The sequence below is a fragment of the Geotrypetes seraphini genome, chromosome 4, assembly GCF_902459505.1.
Source record: "Geotrypetes seraphini chromosome 4, aGeoSer1.1, whole genome shotgun sequence".
NCBI lineage: Eukaryota > Metazoa > Chordata > Amphibia > Gymnophiona > Dermophiidae > Geotrypetes > Geotrypetes seraphini.
In genome coordinates, this window is record NC_047087.1 from 12,360,837 (window position 1) to 12,379,734 (window position 18,898).

The window sequence follows — 18,898 nt, forward strand, 5'->3', positions numbered from 1 at the left end:
ACAACTCTATAGCCTTCCAAGCAAGTCAACAAAACGGCTGGCTAGGCGTCATCATCAAGTACTCCTCATCCTATCTTAACTTCAGAAAACTAGTTAAAACCAACCTGTTTAACCGATTTGTAACCAAGAACTCTTAAACCTTCCCCTGTACTCTTATTCACATGTACTTGATATCCCTACATTGTGACTTTATGTAACCAAAAACTTCATTGTTATTTTTTTCGCTGACTGTCCAGCTCTTCTTGTTGTAAACCGCCTCGAACTACTATGGCTTTGGCGGTATATAAAAATAAAATTATTATTATTATTATTATTAAATGCATGTAAAACTGTTCTGAGCTCTCCTGGGAGAACGGTATAGAAAATTGAATAAATAAATGTATGTTTTCTTTGTAGAATTCCTGCATTTTAAGACTTGCCCCCTTCTACTTTTTCGGTCTGTACCCTGCTTAGCTCTGTTGCCACAGTTTTCTCTCCCTCCCTCTATCTCTAAATCCCAAGAACCCTAATTCTGTCTGTCCCCAAAATCTTACCTTTCCCCATCCTCTCCCATCTTGCCTTCTTCCAGACATATACCCTCAGCGGTCATTGTTCCTCCTCCCTTCCCAGCTTGGTCCAGTGACCAGCACCTTCATTGGTACCCACACCAGTTTGCTTGTCTTCCCTGATCAAGTGGCAAGAAGAGCAGGTGGATAGCCTACACTTAGGGCTGACTGCTGCTTCAAACCATGCGAGTGAGGTCCCGAATGGCAGAGGAGGAGGACAGGGCCTAATGTGCAGCTCTACACCGTCTCCTCTTGTCATGCAATTTTTTGGAGAGGGAGAGTGAAGGGTCGAGAAGAGTCTCTGGCATTGGTACCTATATAAAATTCTGCGTAGCAGGTGGAGATTTCTGTGTGCAGAGTTGTGCAGCTTCCCCCAAGAGTATGTAGACCAGAACAGACAGTAATCCAGGAAATATTCAGTAGCAAATGTATCCCACTGGGATCTAGATAGCCTTAGTATCTATATTTTCTTCTTGAGTCAGGTTGCTTGTCTTTGTTGCAAACATGTTAAGATGTTGAGCAAACCAGCAGGACTGTTTTCTTGTTCTAGACCAGTGTTTTTTAAATCTTAAAAACTCCCAAGAAACTAAACCTAAGAGCACTTTCCTGGTGGAGCAGTGCTATTTTTCCATTTGTGCTCTGTTAGTTCCACTCACTACAGGTACTTTCTGTTCCAGATAACAACTATCATTACAGCCCTTTATACAGTGACTCGGTAGATGTGCAGTTTACTAAATGGCACTTTTAAAATTAAGAAGTCAGAGTTTTAGGGAATTTTTTTTTTTTTTAAATTTTCACCACACTTACTTCTTTCTAAGAGGTAATATTTCCAAACAGAATATTATTGTTCATACCTTGACAGGAATGAACCTTCCTTCTATGCCAGGGTGTATCACTACTGCTCAATTTCTCAAGATTTACTGCTGGTGCCCATCTTAATACTTGCATTAGAGAATTTGTCCCCATCCCCGCAGCATTTCCCCATGAGTTTTGTCACCGTCCCTGCCCTCCATTCCTGTAAGCTCAGCCATAACCGCAGAAGCATTGAACACTTAGGATTTTAAAAGTGAGGCTTGTGCAGATGAGGACGGAGCTTAGGCATTGGTGGAATGAGGCATTATGACATCACAATCTGAGCTCTAGAATGTTGCTATTTATGATGTTAAAGTGTTTGAGGCTTGTGCAGATGACGGAGCTTAGGCATTGGTGGAATGAGGCATTATGACATCACAATCCGAGCTCCAGAATGTTGATACTTAGGATTTGAAAGTGTTTGAGGTTTGTGCAGATGAGGACGGAGCTTAGGCATTGGTGGAATGAGGCATTATGACATCACAATCTGAGCTCTAGAATGTTGCTATTTATGATGTTAAAGTGTTTGAGGCTTGTGCAGATGAGGACGGAGCTTAGCCATTGTGGAATGAGGCATTATGACATCACAATCTGAGCTCTAGAATATTGCTACTTAGGATTTTAAAGTGTTTGAGGCTTGTGCAGATGAGGCTGGAGCTTGCAGGAATGGGAAAGGGACAGTAAAAGAACTTGCGGGGACGGAAAAATGAGTTCCTGCAGAGATGGGGAAAAATTTGTCCCTGTGTCATTCTCTAACTTGCATTGTGCCAAAGAGCATCACCTCCTGGAATTCATAAGGTATAATATGCACTGGTAACATACCAAGATGCGCTTGTAAATTTTTTTAATCAAGCCAGTGGCACCCAGTACAATTTCTGTATCTTTCCGCCACATTTTCTTAGTTTCAGTTCTTTCTCTTTAAGTAACACTCGGGATAGTCACGTAATACTCCATGTCCTTCATCCTTTGATGAATTATGATCTTAGATTGTTTGCATCTGGAATAGTCCTTGACTGACACAGCCCTGCCATTCTATTGCCTTCTTATTAAGAATGATCTTGTTTTCTCCTGTACCGCAGTGTCTGGCTTGTTTGGGCAGAATACTTGATGAATCTGCTGCAGTTCTATCTTATCCTCTTTCCAGAAAGAGAATCTAAAACCACTAATTTCTGAACTAGAGTGAGGGTTGCCTAGGTTGGAGGGTTTATACAATACAATGCACTTACCTTGTATCCTACATTTTTCAACAGGGAATCAATGCAGCTCACAGGAAGATTTTACATTCATGACTCAAGGTTAGAGATAAGCAAATTTGACATTAATTGCTCTGTTTACAGGGAATAATAGATTGGGGGGGGGGGGGGGAAGTCCTTGGACAACGTTTTGTAGGAAAACGTATGTCTTTACTTTTTTCTGAAGTGACATTATGTGTTGAGCTACCGCAGATACTCAGGCAGACTGTTCCAGATGCGTGGTTCTAGGAACTCAAAGGTTTGAATAAACATCATCTTCCGGCATACTCATTAAAAAGACGGGAATGTTGTCTTGAAACACTGCATAGACCTTGAATTGAGGAAGGTGTGTGAGACCTTAATAGTGGTCAATAGTCTGCTGGAGTTTTCTCTGTAGACAGCCTTGTGGATCGATCATACAAGCTAATTTGTAGTGAATTCTTTTTTCACTGATAACCAATGTAGTTTCAGCAGGAAAGGACTATACCTTAGAGAATGACACGGGGACTGTTTACTGCAGTAAAACGTGGTCACTGCAGTAAATCTGCAGGAATGGAGACATTGCAACTGGTTTACCACAGGAGTGGGGACAAGACCTTTTACCGCCCCTTGGGAGCAGTGAAAAGTCTTGCTCCTGTGGTAAAAAAGTTGCGCTTCTGTCAGATTCGGCATCTCTTGCGCCTATTTTACGAGCCAGCCATGCCACGAAGAAGACAGAAGGAACCAAAAACCAAAGCCCGAGACCAATGTGATTTGAAGAATAAAATTACCAGACAACAAAAAGTAGACAAAAATTAATTTATTTTATATTTTGTAATTAGAATATTTCAGATTTGAAATATGTATCCTGCTAGAGATGGTATTAGACATAACTGGGGACCACAAAGCCCAGGCTGTGCTTCTTTAGCTTCCAGCTGGCTTAGGGCTCTCTCTCTGACCAGGGGGCAGTTGCCCTACTTGCTCTCCCCTAACACTATTCCTGCCATGTGTGACTGAAGTATTCTGTTAGCTTGATTTTTCTATGTAGCATTCTGTAGTAATTTGGTTTGTTCAGTTTTCACAATAATAGAAGGGATATTTGTGAAAGGGAGGGGAGACAGGGGTCTTGTTGATCCTTGCTCTGTATTATTCGTGTTTATAAAATGACAATTGTACAGAATATTGTCTCTTTTTATACTTTAATAAAATAAGTTCAGTATAAAATCATAACTATTCGAGGCTTGTATGGATGGGATCTGATAGTTTGCAGGACGGGGACCAAGCTTGTGGGGATGGGGCAGGGATGGGGACTGAGCTTGTGGGGACGGGACAGGGATGAGGACGAGCTCATGGGGACTGGGCAGGAACTGTGATAAATTTTTTCCCCATGTCATTCTCTACTAGCCCTCTCAAAACGGCTCAATTGAAAAATCAGCCTCACTGTTAAGTTTTGGAGCATTTGCATTTGCTTCAGTCCCTTCTCTGTAATGCCGTAGTAGAGGGATTTCAAATTGTAAGAACCCAATCCAAAAGAATGTAAATCAATCCAGATAAGGATTCTTTTGATATGTAAACAGAGACTATCAACATGTTACGTATCGTGCCAAGGGAGTAAAGAAAATAACAAGGTGTAACTGAAAATGTTTTATAAACAAAATATTTTGAAGTGTGAGCGAGAGCCCTCGATTCATAGGATTGGATAACCCGACCGACCCCCACAATAGAGGGTTACTTTACAGGTCTTGCTCCTGCCTGGCTTTCAAGATCATTCACGGCATCCTTCCGCCCCTAATCCCTCTATCCTTCATCGCCTCGACGCCTGCCATCACCAGATCCGCTCACAGACATAAACTATCCTTCCCCTCTCTACACGGCATCCTCCACGCAGGCAAACTGGGAAAATCCCTCCTCTCCAAAATCATGGGCCTTTGGAACGATCTCACTATCCCTCCAGCTATTCCGAAAACAACTGAAAACCTGGCTTTTTTCTAACATATAACATTTCTTCTCCTGTTTACATCCCCTCTATCCATATGCTCTTGTAAATCTTTCTCCTTTCTCTTCTTATATTTTTAAGCTTTGTAAATCGTGTCGAGCTCCACTTCCGTGGAGATGATGCGGTATATAAACTTACGGCTTAGCTTAGTTTAGTTTAGTTTAGGTCTTGTGGACTTCAACCCAAATGGGTACGGTCATTTAGAACATCCCTGCGCCTCTGCTGTGCCTAGTATGAAATTCATTACGTGAATCAGTAATCAGATTCTTCGCTGTGCATTTTTTGTGTTTAATATCACGATAGTCTCCAACTCCTTCAATAAGGTATTGCTCATCAACTGCCACAAAAAACTTAAATGTTCTTGTCACTTATTTGTTGTTGCTCTCGATGAAAATTTGTAACTGATCCTATGAACTGAGGGCTCTCGCTCACATTTCAAAATGTTTTGAGTTTATTTCTAGTTACACATTATTATTTTGTTTACTCCCTTGGCAAGATACATAATCAATAGTCTCTGTTTACATATCAAAAGAATCTCTAGTTGGGTAGTAGAGGGAGTTGCAGTAATCTAGGTAGGGGAGTAGGACAGCTTGCGCCACCTTTCTAAAGCTGTCCTTTTTAAGATAGGTTTGGACAGTTTCCTGGAGGAAAAGTCAATGGTCTGTTATTGAGACAGGCATGGGGGAAGCCACTGCTTGCCCTGGATCAGTAGCATGGAATGTTACTACTCTCTGGGATTCCGGAATCTTGCTATTCTTTGAGATTCTGGATGGAATGTTGCTACTTCTTGGGTTTTGGCCAGGTACTAGGGACCTGGATTGGCCACCGTGAGGAAGGGCTACTAGGCATGATGGACCATTGGTCTGACCCAGTAAGACTATTCTTATGTCAGAGCTGGCCTGACTGTTTTCAGTGATGTTCCTCTTAAGGTTTATGACCAATAGAACAGGGCTTATGTTAAAGTCAGGCTCTCTTATCTGACTGAGACTCACTTTCTGGTTTGTTATCCGTCATCAGATGTGCAGAAATGTGTCATGGCCTTTTTTTGGAAAGAAGGAACTGACACACTGCAAAAAATAGAGCTACTTTCATGACCAGTACATGGGGCCATATTCTCTAGTGATTATGTGAATCTTGAAGGTTGATTTTAAGATACAATATAAACTGCTGTTGCTAACTTACCTTTGAAAATGAAAAATTATCTCCACAAGTTCTATAAATAAATGGTTAATAATATAAATATATAAATATAAAGTGCAACATGTGCTTTTAAAGTGCTCAGTCACCAACCAAAAAGTGCACAATACCACTGAACGTACATGCGCTGGTTGTATCTCTATACCATCATAGCGCTAAAGCGTCCCTCATTTCTGCCTTCCAGTTCATCGAGTAACATAAATATAGAGCAAAGTATATCAAAAATCACTTATCTGATGTATGTAAAGTGAAACAAAGGCAGATCAAACCCATAAAACAGCGCTATAGTCTCTTCATTACAATCTTAAACATAGAAACATAGAAAAAGACGGCAGATAAGGGCCGCGGCCCATCTAGTCTGCCCACCCCAATGACCCTCCCCTATTTAACTCTGTGCAGAGATCCCACTTGACAATCCCATTTCTTCTTAAAATCAGGCACGCTGCTTGCCTCTATCACCTGAAGTGGAAGTCTATTCCAGCGATCAACCACTCTTTCGGTGAAAAAGTATTTCCTGGTGTCGCCGTGCAACTTCCCCCCCCCCCTGATTTTCCATGGATGTCCTCTTGTCGCCGTCGGACCTTTGAAAAAGAAGATATCCTCTTCTACCTCGATATGGCCCGTGAGGTACTTGAACGTCTCGATCATATCTCCCCTCTCTCTGCGTTCCTCGAGTGAGTATAGCCGCAATTTATCCAGCCGTTCCTCATACGGGAGATCCTTGAGTCCCGAGACCATCCGGGTGGCCATTCGCTGGACTGACTCAAGCCTCAGTACATCCTTGCGGTAATGAGGCCTCCAGAATTGCACGCAATATTCCAGATGGGGCCTCACCATGGATCTATACAACGGCATAATGACTTCAGGCTTACGGCTGACGAATACATCCTACGTATACATCCTATGATCTGCCTAGCCTTAGATGAAGCCCGCTCCACTTGATTGGCAGTATTCATGTCTTCACTGATGATCACCCCTAAGTCCCGTTCTGCAACAGTCCTTGCTAGGATCTCACCATTTAGGGTGTAAGTCTCGCATGGATTTTGACTGCCGAGGTGCATGACTTTGCATTTCTTGGCATTGAAACTCAGTTGCCAGGTCCTTGACCATTGCTCCAATAGGAGTAGGTCGTGTTTCATATTGTTCGTTGTGCTCTTGCTTGTTATATTACATAGTTTGGCATCATCGGCGAATAACGTTATTTTACCGCGAAGCCCCTCAGCTAAGTCCCTTATAAAGATATTGAAAAGGATCGGGCCTAAGACCGAGCCCTGTGGCACTCCGCTGATCACTGCCGTCGTTACGGAGGGGGTGCCGTTCACCACCACCCTCTGAAGCCTACCACCAAGCCAGTCCCCAACCCATTTTGTCAAAGTGTTACCTAATCCTATAGAACTCATTTTGCACAACAACCTGCGGTGTGGGACACTATCAAACGCTTTGCTGGAGTCCAAGTATACAATGTCCAAGGACTCTCCAACATCGAGCTTCCCCGTTACCCAGTCAAAGAAGCTGATCAAGTTGGATTGGCAGGATTTCCCCTTGGTAAATCCATGTTGACGGGGATCCCGTAGATTCTCCTCATCCAGGATCTTATCTAATTGGTGTTTGATTAGGGTTTCCATTAGTTTGCTCACTATAGATGTGAGACTCACTAGTCTGTAGTTCTCAGCCTCTGTCCTGCAACCTTTTTTGTGGAGTGGAATGACGTTAGCCGATTTCCAGTCCAACGGGACTCTACCTGTACTAAGGGAGAGATTGAAGAGTGCAGATAGTGGTTCCGCCAGGACGTCCCTTATCTCCCTGAGCACCCTGGGGTGTAGATTGTCTGGCCCCATTGCTTTGTTAACCTTGAGTCTAGACAGCTCACAGTAGACACTGCTTGTTGTAAACTTGAAATTACTAAACGGGTCTCCTGAGCCATCCTTTTTCTGCAGCTGAGGGCCGGAACCCGGCGCCTCACGGGTGAAGACTGAACAGAAGTATTCGTTTAACAATTCAGCTTTTTCTGAGTCTGCTTCTACATAGTTCCCGTCAGGTTTCCTAAGGCGTACTATCCCGCTTGTGCTGCGGTTTCTGTCGCTAATATACCTGAAGAAGGATTTATCGCCCTTCTTGATGTTCTTTACTAAAGTTTCCTCCATTCGGAATTTGGCCTCTCTAACCGCTGTTTTGACAGCTCTTGCCCTAGCCAAATAGACTTCTCTAGAGTCCTGAGATCCTGTATGTTTGTAGGAGATGAACACTTTTTTCTTCTCTTTTATGAGGTTCGAGATCTCCGCAGAGAACCATTGTGGCTTATTGTTCCTGCGCCGTTTACTCACTGATTTTATATAGCGATTGGTCGCCTCCTGAATGATAGCTTTCAGAGTCGACCACAATTCCTCTACGTTATCTGTTCCTGCTCGGTTTTGTAGTGCTTGATTGATGAAATCCCCCATACCCTCAAAGTTGGCGTTCTTGAAGCTAAGGACCCTGGTTAATGTGTTAGTTTTGGCGAAACCCTTCCTGAGTTTGAACCATATCATGTTGTGGTCGCTGGAGGCCAACTTGTCGCCCACTGAGACCTCAGTGACACTTTCGCCATTGGTAAGCAATAGGTCCAGTATTGCCTGTTCCCTTGTTGGCTCCAATACCAGTTGCCTCAGTTTAGCTCCCTTCATAGAGTTCAATAGTCTCCTGCTGCTGCTGGATGCAGAGGAAAGTGTGTTCCAATCCACATCAGGCATATTGAAGTCTCCTAACAACACTGCATCCCCACGTAAGATGATATTCTCTATGTCACCGATTAATTCTATATCTATGTCATCCTGTTGCCTTGGGGGTCTGTATATTATGCCAAGATACAGGCATTTGTCGTTCCCCCTGGCCAAATTTACCCAAAGGGATTCCCCTGTGTACCTGATATCCGTGATTCTGGTGACTTTGATATCATCCTTAGTGTATATTGCTACCCCTCCTCCCATTCTGCCCTCCCTGTCTTGGCGAAGAAGGTTGTATCCTAGTATCACCATGTCCCACCCGTGGGAGTCGGTGAGCCAGGTCTCAGTTATCGCCACCACATCCAGGTCAGCGTTTCTCATTTCAGTCTTGAGTTCCAGGATCTTGTTGCCCAAACTATGGGCGTTGACGTACATAGCCCTCCATGTAGTATGTTTGCTAAGCCTCCCTGGGCTGTTGCTGCTTGAGCTGCATGGACCTTTTCAGTACTACTTGTAGCTTGTGTACCTTCCCTAGGCCCAGTATTGCAATGTGTACCTATCCTAGGTTTGAAAGTGTTTGTACCCTGTGGTGGAATACCTGTTTGAGCTACTTTAACTCTTTCAGTACAGCTAGCAATGTGTGTACCCTCCCTAGACCCAGAATTACAATGTAAACCTAACTTAGACTTAGAAATGTGTGTATTCGCCCCATACTTAGAAATGTGTTTACTCGTCCTAGTCCCAGACCCAGAATTGTGGTGTTTGCTTACCCCGGTCCCAAAAAAGTATTGATGGCATAGCTCGACAGATGGGTTGTTTGTGCTTGTGCCCTCCCCCAACATACCTAGTTTAAAGCCTTGTGAAGTAGGCGTGCCAGTCGGTGTCCAAGGACGTTCTTCCCTCTTCTAGTCAGGTGTAGCCCATCTGGTCCCTGTAGTCCTAGTAGTGTCTCTCCATGTTGTAGGAACCCAAAGTTCATCTCCTTGCACCAATCTCGCAGCCAGTCGTTAGTCCTCTGTATGCGATCCTCCCTGGCTTTGCCCTTGCCCCTTATAGGGAGGATCGAGGAGAAGACCACCTGTGCATCCATCCTCCTCAGCTTCTCACCCAGGGCTCTGAAGTCTGCCGGTATGCTATCCTGGGTGCTCCTGGCAGTGTCGTTTGTTCCGACGTGGATGAGGATCATGGGGAAGTGGTCCTGAGGCTTGATGAGTCTATCCAGGCAAGTGGTTACATCCCGAATCCTGGCCCCTGGCAAACAGCAAACCTCTCTTGATTGCAAGTCTGGTCTGCAGATTGGTCCCTCGGTGCCCCTCAGTAGCGAATCTCCAATGACAACCACTCTGCGCTTCTTAGGGGTGGGTCGTCCTGTTGTCTCTGGAACTGGAAACTCCTGTTGATCATCTCTCTGTACCTCGTTGTCAGGTTCGTCCTGTAACAGTTGGAATCTGTTCTTCAAGGTGATCTGCGGGGTCGATGTAGAACAGCCCTGTGTGTGAGAGAAAGAGATAGAAGATGAGGAAGGTCTTCTGCGTTTTCCTGTGGAGGAAGTTACCAGTTGCCAGGAGTCAGCGTCTCCAGCCTCCTCCTGTATTCCGATGGTTGGTCTGGAGGGATTGGTAGTTTGCTTGGGTGTCGTGGGTATGGTCCCGTTAGGTTCCTGTTTGGTGATCTGGGACAGTTCCTGGATGATGCCGTCGATGAAGGTCTCATCGTCTCAAATGCTTCTTAGGCGCTGGACCTCCTCCCTCAGGTTCCTCAGCTCCAGTAGAAGGTTTTCATCTAGCTGATTCGTTACATCCGTCTGTGTAGCGACTGTAGACATTTTCGAGGGGATGGCCTCGGTCTGTACAGAGACCTCTGTACTCTGTCCTGGTTCCCCTCCATCTGCACATGTGCCATAGCCACCCCCTGGATACCCTCGGTGACTGTACTGCCTGTCTTGATTGAAGTCTTGCTACTTCTGGTTCTTTTTTTTTTTTTTTTTTTAATTATAGAATTTTACAATATTACCAAGCATATACATCTTGTACAGTAAAGTGATATCAAACAACATACTGAACTAAATTTCCAAAATTAAAATATACCACAATCATAATTCAGTTGAAAATAAAAATAGATAAATAAGGTAATAATGATCTAGCTGATCACACACTAGTCCTCCATATATTGGATCCAAGATTTAAAGAGTAGGACAAATATAAATCAAATTAATTAAAAGAAAATCCATGTCTTACTACAGTGCGGGGAGCTAACCTTCCATGGGCGCTGTTATTCCTTTTTCAAGACGTTTCGCTGAGAGAAAACTAATCAGTTGAGACGGTTCTGTAAAAATATACTTCAATGATAAATATCTAACCACACATTTACATGGATATCTCAGAAAGAAAATACCCCCTATTTGAGTCACTCCAGGTTTTAAAAGTAGAAATTCTTTCCTTCTTTTTTGAGTCTCTCTGGAGACATCGGGGAAAATCTGAATATGGTGTCCCAGGAAGTCTTTGGACCTATTTTTAAAGAAAAGTTTTAATATCCAATCCTTGTCTGGAGCCAAAGCAACAGACAACAAGAGAGTGGCTGGAACAGCCAATTCTCTATCCGATTGTTCCAGTATTGCGGAAATGTCCAATGATCTCTCCCGGGGTTCCTCAATTTTTCCTTCTTCTTTGGATTGGGGCTTGGCAGGAAGGTAATACACTCTTGTAAGAGGAGGTAAGGAGCTTTCAGGAATTTCCAATATTTCCATAAAATACCTTTTCACCATTTCTCTAGGAGAAGTTGACAAGATCTTTGGAAAATTTATAAATCTCAAATTATTAATTCGACCATTGTTCTCCTGAGCTTCCAACTTCCTCCTGAGTATTATATTATCTTTAACCAACAAATCTTGATTTTGTTTCAAAAACATTAGCTCCTTACTTGTATTTTGTGACTCTGTTTTTAGTTGAGAAATATCCTGCTTTAAAACATTTATTTCTTCTTTTTGTTCTTTTAATTCTTTGTCCAAACTTTTTATTTGAGGATTTAAAGAATTCCCCAAATTCACTACCAAGTCCCAAAATGCATCAAGTGTGACTTTAGGGGGTTTTGTGGGTGAAAAAAGTTGTAATGGTGTAGTATCTAAATGTTCTGAAATTAGCTTTACCTCAGTGGCGTCTTGTATTCCCCCAGCCTCTGTTGTCCCGGTCGCAATTCCTTGCAGAGAGAGCATGTCACTCTGCGTTGTTGTATTCAGCAAGCCCTCCATGCTAGCCTCTGGGAACAAAGAAGAAGCTACCTCCTCGGGTGCATTCTGGTCCCGTGGAGAGCTAGCTGCTTGCGGCGTCGGTTGAAGGGGTGGCGTCCTGACGTCGGGGCTAAAAGTGACATCGAGCCCAGGGGATCTCACCACCGCACTACTCTCCGGCGGCGTCCCCAGCGAGCTAGCACCCGACTCTACTTGCTCCCGTTGTAGGCGTCGGAGAAAATCATCAATGGTAACCGCTGGAGTTAAGGGTCGCCGGGAGGCTCCTCCGACGTTCCTTCCCCGTCTTTTCGGCATAGTTAAAGGAAACTTTAGACGGCGTCCTCACTGCAGCAGACATGCAGCGACCATCTTGGATCCAACTACAGGGAGCAGAATCCGACCAGGGTCTATGTTCAACAAATTTTAAGTTTACCAGCAAGTTGACTCCCGGCTCCTTGTGGCTCCAAAGGGGCGTGCCCGCCCCGCGGCCGCGCGGCAGCGGCTGCTTTTACGATGTTGGAGACGGACCCAGTGACGTCAGGGGTCCGTCTCTATGGATGCCTGTCGGCGTTAGCTGACAGGGAAAGAAGCCGCTGTTGCTGGAAACTGAGACCACCAATGAGTCTCCACACTGCTATCCTCCAAGTCCGGTAACTGCTCCCCTCCAAGTCCGGTAACTGCTCCCCTTTTTAGTCCGGTAACTGCTCCCCTCTACTTCTGGTTCTACGCTCTTTTTAGACCCCGTGTTCTTATAAAAATGGCCTCCCTTCAACTTGAGTTTCGCAACAGCGTCGTCAGGAAGAACCCAGGAAGCCTCAGTAGGGAAAATAAATGCAGAACATTTATTTTCCCTATTGAGGCTTCCTGGGTTCTTTTGGCCGTATGATGCCCCGTTCCCGACTACGCTATTGCGAAACTCGAGTCGAAGGGAGGCCAGCAGGCAAGGTTGAAAGTCACAAGAATGGGAGCTTTTTCTTGTGCTGGTCCAGAAGTGTGGAATGCCATTCCATTGTATATTAGAAAGCAAAAAGATGTGACTATTTTTAAGAGGCTTTTGAAGAGACATCTTCTTTTTTTGTAAATGAAGCATGGGTGCTGAGCATTTTAACTGGGTAATTTGGATGATATGTTGATGAAATTTATACATGTGTGTCTTATGGCTGTTTGTAATGCTTATTGTGAATGTGGTATTGTAACACACCTTGTTAAAGGTGGGGATATAACTAAATAAACCAGGGTTATCCTGTGGCATTACATTCTTACCAGCAAGAGATGCTTGACTAGGTTGAACTCTTAAGTCAAAAATCAGTTTTGAGTCATTTTAACTTTTCCTTTAAACTTATAGTTATCACTGGGGGACCCTTGAATAACAGTTTCCGATTAAAGCAGTTCCATTTCCACTGGGGAGCTATAAACGACTGGGGTTCAGAACATACTGTGGACAGCAAAGTGTTTCCAGCAGAGGTATGTAGAGAGAAGCAAATGGATCGCAAGAAAGAGCCCCAAAACTGGATGACGCCGTCAAACCCAGGACAGCTGCGTTTCATATTTTTTTCAAACGTAAAGTGCATTGCCTGCTCTGGTTGTGGTGTAGAAAGGCTGGGGATTTTTAAAACTTACGTGTCATAAAGCTTATGGAGAAATTTTTAAACAGTTACATGGCATTAATGAACTTTAGGGTGACTTCTACAGTTTTTGTCACAGACCTTAAGCGCAGTGATTTAGAGTGAGGGCGAACAGGATTCTTACCGAAAAGCACTAGAATAGGGATTAAGAACATAAACTGAAGATCCAACCCAAGTCACAAGTAACTGGCAAGATCCCAAAAGAGTAAGAGCTAGATGCACTAAACTCTTTGATTGGTACCAGTGGTCGCTAAACTAGTTTGACTGGCTTAGCGACTGTCAGAATTTGGTGACCCGACGTTGAAAATGGCTCACCGCGTGGTTTTCAGTGTGGTTATACAAAATTAAGTCATTAATATTAAAATGAGCAATCAAATCAATGCTAACATTTGCAGTGCCTTAAGCGGACCGCAAATATTGACCAAAAAGCCCGATAGGTATGCCTGCTTATTCTTTCCATCTAGCCCATTTAAAAAATAAAAAAAAAGTCAAGCCCCTCCAGGATGATGACCCTCCCCCACTTAAAAAATCCCTGGAACAAAAATAGAGGCAGGAGGGATGCCCACTCCTCTTTGCCAGGACCCCACAAACTGACTCCTCACCTCACCTTCCCCACTTTACAAAAAATCTGCAGGAGGGATGCCCACTCACTCTTGCTAATGGATGACCCCCCCTTAACCATCCTCATACCTGTACATTAAGATGACAGCAGGAGAGAAGCCCAGTCCCTCCTGCTCACAGGCCCGCCACTCCAAAGTGGCGGGCCTTCCCTTTCCTGGTGCATCCTGGTATGCACGGGAAGGGAACTAAGGCCCTGATTGGCCAGGGAGAGGCCTTAAGTGTCTGAGCCAATCAGGGCCTAAGGCCCCTCCCCGTGCATCCCTGGATGCACTTGGAAGGGGAAGGCCTGCGAGCAGGGGGGACTGGACATCCCTCCTGCTCTCATTTTAATGTACAGGTATGGGAGTGGTTGGGGAGCATCCAATGGAAGGAGGAAGTAGGCAATCCCTCCTGCCAATTTTTATTGAAGCATAGAGGAGGGTCCTGCAGGGAGGTCAGTTCAGCTTAGCTCGGTGCGAGGGTCACGGCAGCAGAAGGGAGTGGACATCCCTACTGCCTGTACTTTAGTTCTGGGATTCATCGGCGGGGGGGGGGGTCTAACTTTTTTTTTTAATATGGGGACAGATATTGTGCTTGTGTAACACACACACATTTGTGCCATTAAAAAAAAAGCCCCAACAGCTGAGTGGCAGGAGGCTGCTTTGGGGCTTCCCCTACCGCTCAGCTGTTCAGGCTTCCCCAAACCAGCTCTGCGCTTATGTGAGAGCCAGTTTCTACGCGAGTGATGGGATGGGATTACGACTGCCCCCCGCAAAACTCATTTGCATGGGCAGCTGTTTGAACATCGATCACTGTTTAGAAATCGGCCTACAGCAACCCGCATGGTCTTAGTAACTGTGTTTTGTGCATCTAGCCTTAACAGGAAAATTCTAGAACCTAGTGCCTAAGCTTAGGCATCAGTAAACACCCTGCCGATGCCTAAGTTAATTGAAAACCACCATCAGAAACGGCAAAAACTGGCAGTGTTGAAGCACCTACTGACGCCTAAATAAAAGACATCGCAGCTAGGTAGCCACCTTAGAGGGAGAGCCCAACGGATATGAGGGAAATAGGGACAAGAGCTCAGTAGGGACAGGGTCATTGGAATATTCTGGGCGCCGTAAGAGGGATCCCTAGGTTGATACAGGGAGCGATGCTACAGGAGTGTTATGCTAGAGTGATTTATAAGGCCTTTTTATATGCAAGTGCAGTTGTACAAAATTGGGGGCATTGATTCTCCTCTCTGTCTTTAATGTGGTAGAGAACCAAATACTTTCACCTACTCTTTTTGGGACTGTTGGACTATTTGTTCTTTTTGGGCAGCTGTGGTGCATTATATACAACGCATACTTTGGTGTACTCTTTCGGGCACCGTAGAGCAATCGGCCCTTGATATGCCAGGAGCTTTTAAAGGCCATCCTAATGGAGGTCCCCCCAGTGGTGTCATAATGTGTGTTTCCTTGTTTGCAAATGTATACTGCAATCCTGGACTGCCCCAGAACCCCCATCTTTTTGGAACTGGATATCATTAGTGCATACTTTGACCTCTCGGGAGACCCGAGAAGCAATTGGCCGTGCTCGCAGATGCTCTCTGCTTGTTTTGGGGCTTAGCTGGCTTCCTTGTGACCTCGAGGTTGTAGCTTAATTTTAAATAATGTATCTTGAGGAGTTTTGCGGGCCCTGGACTGCTTCTTAGGATCAGACACTGTGGGGGTTTTTTTTTAGGGGAGAACTTTCTGCTGCTGCCCAGGGGTCAGAAGAGTATGGGCCCCTGGAAAGGTCATGACTTTTCAGTCATTTTCTGTACTGCTTTTCTTGCTCATCTCATACCTTATCTATAAATATATCTTTTTTTCTCTTCTCTTTCTTCAGGGGGCTTTTGTAGAGGCATTGTTTAATTAGGGATGAGTTCGGATGGGACTGGGAGGCATGTATCAATAGCAAAAATTGTTTATTGTTGGAGATTTTGTTCTGTTTCTATTTTGTCTTTGTTCCACAATAAAAAGGGAAAGAAGGAGATGAGCTCTAGGCCGTCTTTAGTTGTTCAGTCTAAACCTCCAAGAAACACCCTTTACACCTCACTCACATTTACATCTGGTTCCATTCTAAAGCCAAGATGAGCAGATTTTCTTCTTTAATCTCTATATGTTGCCCCTGTTTGCTTTGGGTTTTTTTCCCCAGCTTCATTTGGTGCACTGGAATTCTGACCTGTACAAATCCTTTGAAGAAGCCATTATGGAGGCGAATGGTTTAGCAGTCATTGGAGTATTTCTGAAGGTAATATTTCTTTAGGATTAAATCCTTTAAAGGTCATAGGATAGAGATGTTAAAGGCAGCATTCATGAAGCTTAGGGTGGGGGATGGGGATCCCTAGCTCTTGTGCCACAGCAGCCGCTGGTGGACAGATTTAGGCATTGGAACTTCAGGGTTCTGGAAGGTCGATTTACTGCTATGACTAGGCTTAGTTAGAAGGTGATGTCAAATGGGGGGAATCTCCAGTTAGATGGAAACAGAGACTTAGTGCTGGACTTCAGTCTCCATTTCAATTTGAGCTATGAGCAGGAAAAAACTGTCGTCCTCCCGCCACTTACCCCCCCTCCAAAAGAAGTTAGTGAAATATTTCTGGTAATTATATGTTATGCTTATTTTTAATGTATTTTGTTCTAAATTGCCAGGAAAACCTTAAATCAGTTTTTGTAAACTGGAGGAATTTGAGGAGATAATGAACATTGTAAGAAGGAAAACCAGATACAGAAACAATACAAGACACATAGTGCAAATCTTATTTTCTCCTTTCTGTGATATAACCAAAGTGGTTTACATAAATTGTATGCATGTAGCTTTCCTGTCTCTTGTGGGGTTTACTAACCTGTGGAGTCCCATATCCTGAACAGTGCGACACTATTGGTGAGGTTGTGGGATATGAGGAGAATGATCCTACCCCCAATAGTAACAGCATGAATATCACTGAGAAGGGCTATGAATAGTTTCACTGCCAAAGTTGGTCTGGAGAAGAGGGGTTGTAGAGGCTGAAGCACTTTAATAGCCTTGCATACTGACTGAGTTGGTAAAAGTCGGCCTTCTTAGTGATTTATGCAATGAGGGTCAAATTAGATTCCAGTTGTGAGTGGAGTTTGCATTCTGATCATTTCTTCCTACTTTTTCTTCTGCAGCTGGGGACCCATCACACAGAGCTTCAGAGCATGATTGATATGTTCCCATCAATTAAGTATAAGGTAATTAATGTCATTATACCTTTAGGTAATATGGCCAAACTTAGTGGATGTGGTGATGTGACGCCATTCTTCATGTGGCTTCATTTGTATATTCTGACTACTTTGGGTAAACAATGGAGCTGTGCACATCAACCAGAGATAAAATGAATATTTATTAAAAAGTCAATTAAAAGTCTTTATCAAATGTCAAGTTCAATCTGTGTTGCAGACCTGTTACAGCATTGGAGCCTGCCTCTATTAGAGCTCTATTATGCAATGTTTTTCCCTGGAGGGTTTTTATTGTTCTAGTATTTTGACTAAAACGCATAGGACACCTTAGTAAAACAGGGGGAAAGTGTTATTTTGCAGTTTAGCAATCATCCATAATACAAGACTGCCATCTACTGGATATTTCTTATATCCTTGAGGCAGGCTCCAATGCCGAAACACAGACCATGTTGGGTCTGCAACACAAATTGAACTTGACATTTTTACTGACATTTTAATAAATATTCATGTTTTCTCTGGTTGATGTGTACAGCTCCATCCCCGTGCCTTCATTATTTGATTATTCCTCGTGGGGCTTGTTTCTTTTTGCTGTGGACTAACTTCTTTTGGGCCAAGGGATATCCATGATGACTGTAAACGATGAGTTTGTAAAAAAAGATCTATTGTCATCATTTTGATCAAGTTGAAAAAAATCTAAATAAAAAAATTGGATAATCATAATCATAAGGAGAAGCAGGAATAAAAGATGAACCCAACTGCAATACTATTTCCTCTTGAGAAGACAGACGTCTATGTGGCAAATTAAAAACAGTTGGGGTCGATTCTTGTAGGTCCTGCATCCTTTGCAATGCCCATAAGTGTGCTTTAGAAAGGTTATAATAATTAGTCACTTGCTCCGCTTCTAATTGTACATCTACACATGATATCATATTTCCCCTCAGTTGTCTCTTCTGCAAGATGAAGAGTCCTGGTCTCTTTAGCCTTTCCTCTTGGGCAGGTGGCTTAGTAAGGGTGAGTCGCTCCAGGGGCAGTGGCACCCCTCCCCACGCTCCTTTCCCTTTTTAACTTCTCCAGCACGAGCAGCATGCTGCCCAAGTCGGTGTCCGCTCCCTTTTGACATCAGAGAGAGCACCAAAAAGGTACAGGGAAAGGCAAGGGGCGCGCGCGGGTGGGCAGGTGAGCGGAGAGGAGGAGGGGAGCCACCGCACCCTTAGGAAGACCGCACCCGGGACGCACCACACCCTCCCCTACTATGCCACTGCTCTTAGGGAAGTCATCCCATCCTATTTGTTATTTTCATCATCCTATGTACCTTTTCTAATTTTGTTGTATCCTTTTTTGAGATGCAGTAGCCAGTCTTGCAAACAGTATACAAGGTGTGGTCACACCGTGGAGTGATACAAAAGCATTTTCCTTAGCATAGCAGCAGATGAATCCAGAGACAAGTGGGATAGCTCACATCGACCAGCAGGTGGAGATAGAGAAACTGATTAACAGTTGGTCTTATAGACTGGTGTTCCTCCTGTCCATTCAGTTTGCTCTATCTCCCAGCAGGGGTTGGAGCTATCACTCTAGCTCCTGGATTCTGGCTGTGCCGAGTGAATTTGTGTTCAGTTGGATTCTTCTGTTGAGACTAGTTCACTTCAGAAAGACTGGGGTGCCTGGCTGATCGGTGCTGGCTTTGGGAGCTACACCTGGGCCCTCCCAGGTCCCTTCTCCA

The 18,898-nt window shown here is 44.1% G+C and overlaps 1 protein-coding gene across 3 annotated transcripts in view; it reads left to right on the forward strand.

The window, feature by feature from the left end:
- CA5A (carbonic anhydrase 5A) overlaps positions 1-18,898 on the forward strand; it is a 73,014-nt gene that overhangs the window by 15,475 nt on the left and 38,641 nt on the right. Inside the window, exons 3-6 of one of the 3 annotated variants that reach the window (XM_033941787.1) lie at positions 2,648-2,692; positions 13,075-13,193; positions 16,136-16,231; positions 17,128-17,190. In XM_033941787.1, the coding sequence (XP_033797678.1) occupies positions 2,648-2,692; positions 13,075-13,193; positions 16,136-16,231; positions 17,128-17,190 (323 nt within the window). The remainder of the gene's footprint in view (positions 1-2,647; positions 2,693-13,074; positions 13,194-16,135; positions 16,232-17,127; positions 17,191-18,898) is intronic. The other 2 variants (XM_033941788.1, XM_033941789.1) reach the window with 2 other exon arrangements.